Raw genomic sequence first — 8,284 nt, 5'->3', positions numbered from 1 at the left:
ATTTTGAGCGTTCGTCTCCTGTTCCTGGTGATCAGCATCTCTCGGGTTAAAAACTTCAAACAGCCCAGCTATCTGCAACATTTCGCTACAACTGCAAACTGGCCTTTCAAATTAGTTGCATGCGGCTTGTAGTTATCTTTCAGGTGTTAAACAGAATATCTATGTTCAGCGATACGTTGAAAGAAATGTCGGGATGTGTATAAAAGTCAGGATCTGTATGGCACAGATCACATCACGATGCTGGTTGAAATGGCTTGAGTGATCTTTCATGCCAAAAACGGCGCCTCTCAAAAGTAAGACTAACGTAAAAAACTGATGGATTTGGGCCACCTTAAAAAACAAAATCTACCGGCAATGGACACTATTATCTGTGTAGTATTGTGCACTGAAAGTCAATTTAATCCTCTGTCTATTATTTTGTCAAACTTCACGAGGGAAACAAAAGGCTACTGTGCATCATTAAAATTCTTCAAAGAATGCATGGACGAAACAGCAAGTGCTCACTCTTATCGCCACCGAATATGTTCGATTTCATAGTAAATGCATTTATAAATACCAAGAATTTCGTCAAAAATGTTCTGCACTGCTTAAAAGATTTAATTTAAATTTTCTGACGAGCATCCCCTACCATTTCATATGGAAGTGTCTCCCCCCACCGGAATTTGTGGTTTAGCCGTGAAGACGTTATTTCAGGCTAATTATATGACATAACATAAAACAAAAAATTTCCCGGAGGTTTAAGGACTAATATTTCGGTCCCACTGATCTGACAAGCAAAATTGCGAATTGACATAAGCTTACCAGTGCCTAGCCTGTTGTTGATGAGACTGTTCATCTCACACGATCATGTTTCAGATTACAAAAAGGCTTGATTTTAAATGCGTCACATCCACGGTTAAAAACTGAGGGTTTGCTACGAAGAGAAAGAAGGAAAATCACTTCAGTACTTAAACAAGGGTATTAGTTTGGGAAGAGACTTTTTTTTTTTTTTTTTTTTATTCCATTCTAAAATTACAAAGATAAATATAAAGTAGACAAGTAAGAGGAGAAATGGAAAAGGGCAAAAATATAGCAAGCTAATTAGATGCCCTTGTTAGAGGGCTAGTTCAAGCTAGTTAGAGTTTTGGACTCGGTGTCGGCGAGCAAATGTAGCAACAACCTATTTATCATCTTGACGTTATCCGCCGTGGCCAGTTAGTGAAGCTGATGTTTTGAGTGTTATCCCTCCGTCAGAGAGAAGGGTCTGCCCTGAAACATTGGCTTCGCAAACTCGCTACGGCGGAAAATTTCCCTCCAAAATCACTTCAATATATCATGCCCCAATCCATAACACAGATCTTTGTTTTTCTTCTAGACAATTGTGAGACTTGGACAGATACAGACCCTTCGTACAACAAGAACATCCCTATCCGTGCCATGAAGTGGTTCGAAACGCCTTCGGTTGTTCGATATGGGGCAGGTAATTCTCCAAAGGTGCTGTAGGAGGGCGCTTTCCATCATAAAGGAAGGTCCACAGAAAGGTTCCAGAAATTTCAAAAATTGTTGATTTCAGAAGTGCGAACCATTCGAATGAATATCAAAAGAAACTCCTGGAGAAAAATCAATTGTAAAAGAAATGGGACATTTTCGTATTCTCGGTATTGGACTAGCTTGCAATGGAGGCTCATTCGGAGGAAAATCATTACAAAGAGATTAATAGACCCTTTGCCGGATCCGGTCACATGGTACGGAATTAATTATGCTGGGACGCAAGTTACGCAGTGGGACTTCTAAAACAAAGGAAAGTCGGGCTGGACTGGTACGAGTTCCTTTGTTTTGGAAGTCCCACTGCGTAACTTGCGTCCCAGCATAATTAATTCCGTACCATATGACCGGATCCTGCAAAGGGTCTATTAGTGCCATTAATAACTCCCCGCGTTGTCCTCAGTTTCGAGCTAGTTCCAGTCCAATACCGAGCCGTACCAAAATGCGTTATTCCGGTTAATTTGAGAAATAGTGGAAAATTGGGTTTACCTCGTGAGGTTTTTTTGAATCTTTTCCCACAATTCTGAAAAATGCTGTTTCCATTTGCCACGAGAAATTTCCAGAAATCCAAACCAAAATTTTTGGTCGAATGGAAAGCGCTCAGAGACTGTAACGATTACATAAAAGAAGAATAAATCACCTCATTCAAGTGCCATGGTATTTACGTGATAGCACTGCTGTCCATTTCGGGACAATATCATTCTAGAAACAAATATTGCAAATAAAACCGAAAATTTGTTAAAAATTTAACCTGTTTGAAAACGGGCCAGTTTTTTATTTGTAACACCTCGAGATGTTCAATTCGGGACCACAACTAAGATTTAGAACCACCCCCATATGAAGTGATCGTTACACACTCCTGCATGGTATAATAGGGCAATTTCGAGCTAGAGGTCAAAATTCTCACTTAGTGAAAAAATTATTTATTCATCAATCAGCCTCGATGTTGTTGTTGTCGTTGTAGTCGTTGTAGTCGTTGTTGTTGTTGTTGTTGTTGTTGTTAGGGAACTTTAGATTGGACCACGAGTACCAGATTGAGTACGAGTAAGATTTTAGAATTTCAAACCAGTGACGTTTCCAGAGCCGTCGCTCTTCATGTTGGCTTTAGGTAGAGAGAGTAGCTCATGGTATAGATGGGTACGTGATTTGATGATGTGAAGCCTGCAAAGTAGAATTGACAAGTCGCACTCGCACTCAAATCCTAAGTCCCCTACTGTTGTTGTTGTTGTTGTTATTGTTATTGTTATTGTTGTTGTTGTTGTTGTTGTTGTTCTCCCCTAAGCATCATAGCGGCCGGGTTATAATTAAAACGTATCACGATAACGTAAACCCTACTGTTTAGGCTTCTTGTTAACTTTTAACTCGAAATTTGTATTTAAAACTAGAGTGCACCGGAGAAGAGGCATTGGGCATGGAAAGTGGTGCTGTAAAAAACCAACAGATAACAGCATATTCACAATACAGTGAAAATCATGGTCCAGAAAATGCCAGGCTAAACCGTGTTGCTGATGGAAGGAAAATGGGCGCCTGGTCAGCGAAGACGAATGATCTTAACCAATGGCTTCAAGTGGATTTTGGACGAGATGTTAAGATCACAAAGTTTGTCACCCAAGGAAGGCAAGACTATAAGCAATGGGTCAAAAGCTACACTCTTTCCTTCAGTACCGAAAAGGAACCGGTTTTTCAGACATATCAAGAGAACGGTCAAGATAAGGTAACACAAAGTAGATTGACACAGATTACAGACGAAGAACTTTAAAAATTTGGGCTGAACTTTTCAAAATGCACAACCCATGACGTAACTCCTTGAAGGCCACTGCAATTAAACCTTTTCTGAAATGGGTCACAAACGAGAAAAATCGGGCATTTCATCGTACCGTTTTTAGTTAAAGGGAGTTCGGTTCCTCACAGCACAAGTTTTGTCACAGCTAAAAATTCGGGAGTATCAAATGAACATGTTTGATGTGGTTGCATGCGATCACGGCAATTTGTCTGGACTTTTGGTCAAAACAGGGCAAAAATCACGAATGAGTTGTCTTTGGTCGTATAAAACATAATATATTAAATGAAAAGTTGACAGGAGAGCAAATGTTAATGAGTACTTAGCGATTTTTCGAGGACGCGATGACAGAACTTGAAAAGCGTACGTTTGATCAGACTTTTTTTCAATTTTCAAACCAAAACTATTGCTTGTAACTTATTCTAACACTTCTTTATTAGATTCAATGCACTTTTATCGTTATGTTTAGCGAAACTAGACCATTAGTTTTAGGCTTCATCAATGAAAAATGAAAATATATCTTGCAGGGCTCTACTTTTTAAGGGCACGTTCCTTATGGTACCTTTAGGGTAACATCCCGTTGAGACGGGATGAGATGCAGCGTTTCTACTCATTAATTAGCTCCAATTTTCGTCCCATGACTTTTAAGTCATGCAGCATCGTACCTCGGGCCTACATCGAGGTCAAATGCCTTCTGGCAGTTAATAAAACACTATTAAAGCGCTAACTATCGGTGGTAACTGGAGTTGAAGCACTGAAACTCAACAGTGAGAGCAATTAGAACACTGAGGTGTGAGACTATGGAGCCACAAAAGTGAGGGTTGAGGATTGCCTGCGCTTTTTAGGGCGCTTATTTGTTTTATTTTGTTTTGTTTTTGTTTTTGTTTTTGTTTTTGTTTTTCTGTTTTTTGGCATAAACATCAGAATGCGATAGAGCAATTTCATGAAAAACAAAAGATGCGTAACTCAGGAAATATCGGGAACTGGGGATCTCTTCGTCACCACCACACCACTGTTTTGTATAATTATTCTAAGTGAAGATGGTGAATGTTATGTTTTGATGAGAGATCGAGTGGACCACACGATTCACTCTTTCCATGCTTTTCGGAAGGGGCCGCTCATTGAATTAGTAGGCGCCTATTAAATCAATAAAACAAGCAAACAACAAACAAAAAGAAAAAAATGAAACCGTTGCCGTTAAGCACCCTCCCTCCTCAACAAACTTGTCTATAATTAAAACAAGTTATCTCACGAAATGTCTGTGCATCGCAGATTTTTACTGGAAATATTGATCAGAATGGCAAAGTAACCCACAGCCTTTTGCAGCCAATTACAGCTCGATATGTGAAAATAATACCGAAGACTTGGAATGACCATATCTCCATGAGAGCTGAGTTTTACGGTTGCGTTCTATCAGGTAAGAAATAATCTCAAGTTTGGTTTAGTTCACAACTGCCTTAAAGATGATTTTCAGGCCGTACTGCGCACTCACGAGAGTTTGTTTACGTTTTTTATTTCGCTTCATGTACATGTAAGACATCACAAAATGTAAACATTTCGCAACCACTTAAATGAAGTAAATTCAAAGTTTCATGTCAACTTCCATTATGGATGCGAGGCTTCGTGCTTCGTTCTTTGTCACTTGATAAAACAACTTCCCAACTGTAAAAATCATTGAAGCTGCTGGAAAAAGAGTTTGAAAGGCCTCAAAGATAGGTATGCGGCTCGTAACGAGTAACATCGATTCGCATTCCATCGAGTGAGACTTGTATAAAAACGTTAGAGTGCTGAGACTGCGCAGTACGGACCGGAAATCTCTCATGTATTTGCAACAGACACTCATTGGAGTATTTTTCGACAGGTTCCAGCACTCTATTATACACTTATATAGACGAACAAGGTTTTGAATAAACTTAACCCTGGATATTTTAAATTTGGAACTAACTTCAACCTTATCTTTGATTAGCTTTTTAAACATAATATTAGATCTTGTTATATCAATCTTTTATGTTAAAGTGTCCCCATTTAATGGTTTTAATACTGCTATTTTAGCCTGACACTTTAATAAAGTTATTTACCTACTTTACTTCCTTCAAAATTATGTTGTATTGAATTCTAACATTTCATTTTTTTTCCATAGTTTATTGTAATTATAAATATATTGCCTCTTCACGATAGAAATTGCTGGTTGTGTATATTCTAAATAAAGCAATAGTCTTAACGTAGGCGACATGGCATACAAGAATACATAAATAGGTTTGAACATTAGCTCACACGTGGTCAAAACTTCACTTTGAACATAAATTATTCAACAACATGTATGAAACTTCAAACCCAAAAAGTGTACCTAGCTTTTGGAAGTCCTCCAGATTAGAAAGAGTAGTTCTTCGATTAGCACTGAGCGAGGACAGACAGACATATGCTGCTCTCTAAAGCTTCTGTTTTCTGTTGCTGTTGTTACTTTCCGAAATGCAGAGATATTTTTCGCCTCCACATGACTAATCACTAATTCGCCATGTTATGTAATTTGCCAACAGAACGTTACCGAGTGGTGGGCCGGGTTGCTCACATGGACTTCATAGAAGAGAATCTTAGAACAAAGCGCAGTGTAAACTTCCAAGATGAACAGGAGCGGCCCAACTATATCGAGCTTGAAGTTCTCGCAGATACAGTCTACGTCAAGGTATATAACTAACGTTCTTGAGCTATTCCAAACGCAAAGCAAAATTTACTAACATCATTGTCGTTTTCACTGTTTGAAGGAACATATGGAGAAGTATTTCATTTTTTTTCTCAGCCTCCGAGGTAACAAATTTATCCTTTCGAGATTTACAAAGCCTGACAAATGATGCAATTCCGTGCAAATGCCTCGTTTTACTGTTACTGAAATATCTTACATCGATAGACAATCAACAAGAAGATCTTTAAGATCTTACAACCGCACTTTTAAAATTTACTGTTTTGGTAGCATGAGTGACCCGAAGAAAAAAAAACGAAAAAAAAAAAACTATCGGTTTTGAACCTATTTCCAGCAAATTTGGCACACCGGAAGCTGAGAAAATTACTCTATTTCCGGCCATCATTTTTCAGCTCTTTTCGTCATATCCCCCCCTCGGGAGGGTTTTGTAAAGTTAGCGAATTAGCATGCAAGTCACCGTAATGGTGATTGCTGTCGGCGAAATGTTTATTTGCTAAAAAATTGCGGCCAAATCTTTCGGAGATGGAAGTCAGGACATTTGTAAGGATACAGAAAGTAATTTGGGACCAGTTGCTGGCTTGTAAGGCTGAAATTATCCAGAAGTAAGGTTTTTTTTTAACTTGAACGTAACGAAGGCCACGTGGTGAATAAATTATCGGCTCTTCTCACTGTCTCGTTCTGTTTTTTGTTTCGTTCTCTTTTGGAGCCCGCCGAGGTCATTTTTTCATCTAAATAACCTGAGAAAAGTTCGAAAAAGATGTTCCTCTTCAATTTTCAGCTCTCAGGCAATAATCCTGGATTTTTTTGACCGAAACGTAGGTTCATGTTATGTTGTATTTCGGTGGCTATGGGCGACCGTCGCTTCCATTGTCGACTCAAGCAATGAAGCGAGGTTACAAAAAAAAATCTAATGGTATTTAGTTCTGCTTTTGTTCGATTTCGTTGAAATTTTACTATGATGAAGCTGGATTGTTAAGTAATAGATTTTACTACTGCCGATATGAGGTAGCTATTAACGCTAAAGTGATACATCACTTCGAAGTCAGGGTTTTGAAGAGATTTTTTTACAAAGTGTGAGTTCGGCGTGACTTTGTAATCTGAGATTTTTGTTGACCCTGAAGAAACAAGGTTTGGCGAGTAAACATTACAGATTGCGTAATTCAACGTTGGCCGAGTCGAGGTCTGCGTCTGGTCTCCGACAAAAATAAAAATAAACCACGGGTAGAACAAGAACCGCGCTCGGCCCATGGCCGCGCGGTTAAAAAGCGCAACATTCTCCGAGCTATGCGGTGAGATCATTCAAAAGCATTGTTCGTTGCTAAGCGAAAGAAAAGACCTAGCGAAATTTAGGACAGGCAATCATAAACTAAGAATTGAAACTGGTAGATATGATCAAATTCCAGACTATGCCCTATTTGTACTCGTGAATCTAATCAAATTGAAGACGAATCTCATTTTCTTATATACTCCAATAAATACTCTAATTTAAAAGATGAATTTTATAGAAAAATAGAACATATCGTTCCGACTTTTAAACAATCATCTTCGTTACAAGTCATCGGCGAAAATATGACTTCTACAAATCATCATATTAATATTCAATTACCTTAATTCATTTAATTTTGCTTTGATCAAACTGATGTAATTTGATCGCTATATCATAACCTTATTATATGTCCACGAAAATCATTACTAATTAGTTTTAGTTTACAAAAGCTTTTGCAACACTGTATGTATTTATGGTACCGCAAATAAAGCCACTTGTTGTTGTTGCTCTTGTATGCGAAGCTGTGTTTGAAATATTATACTCATTTCTCAGAAGCAGTAAGTCTATTTATTCTACAACTTTCTCAATTTGTCTGGTATTGTTACACAGGGCAACATCCAAATGCGTGGCATTAAAAAACTAACAGTGTTCAGCCGCAGAGTTTTCTCTGCGGCAGAGAGTCAGCTAGACCTATCAGCTCCAACTTTGACACAACCGTCTAGCACCCAAGTTTTTGGCGATGATGGACAAGACGGAAAGGATGGTCCAGCAGGACCAGTGGGTAGGGCTACCAGCCATAACAATTAGTGTTTCAATAAAAAAAAAAAAGCCATATGTACTGTGACTGTTATATAGCCAGTGCCACATTTACCTTTAGAAAACAACCCTATGAAAATACGCCCGCTGATTGGTTAAAAATCGTGTTTCTATAACTCGATAGAAACACAGAACTAATACGAGCTGTTGACGTAATGATGGCGAGAGCAAAGAGAATTTACATTTTGATAATCAAAAT

General features: G+C 38.4%; 1 protein-coding gene across 1 annotated transcript in view; it reads left to right on the top strand.

Annotated features, from left to right (window-relative positions):
- The first annotated feature begins 330 nt into the window (after nucleotides 1–330).
- LOC145491949 (retinoschisin-like) overlaps nucleotides 331–8,284 on the top strand; it is a 12,506-nt gene continuing 4,552 nt past the window's right edge. The window contains exons 1-5 of the mRNA XM_081471251.1: nucleotides 331–1,459; nucleotides 2,910–3,238; nucleotides 4,577–4,721; nucleotides 5,842–5,987; nucleotides 7,879–8,050. Coding sequence (XP_081327377.1) covers nucleotides 1,315–1,459; nucleotides 2,910–3,238; nucleotides 4,577–4,721; nucleotides 5,842–5,987; nucleotides 7,879–8,050 — 937 coding nt within the window. The 5' untranslated portion in view covers nucleotides 331–1,314. The remainder of the gene's footprint in view (nucleotides 1,460–2,909; nucleotides 3,239–4,576; nucleotides 4,722–5,841; nucleotides 5,988–7,878; nucleotides 8,051–8,284) is intronic.

Source organism: Orbicella franksi, chromosome 7 (assembly GCF_964199315.1).
Source record: "Orbicella franksi chromosome 7, jaOrbFran1.1, whole genome shotgun sequence".
NCBI classification, from domain to species: domain Eukaryota; kingdom Metazoa; phylum Cnidaria; class Anthozoa; order Scleractinia; family Merulinidae; genus Orbicella; species Orbicella franksi.
The sequence above is the reverse complement of the archived record's forward strand: the minus strand, read 5'-3'. Positions and strand labels throughout refer to the sequence as shown.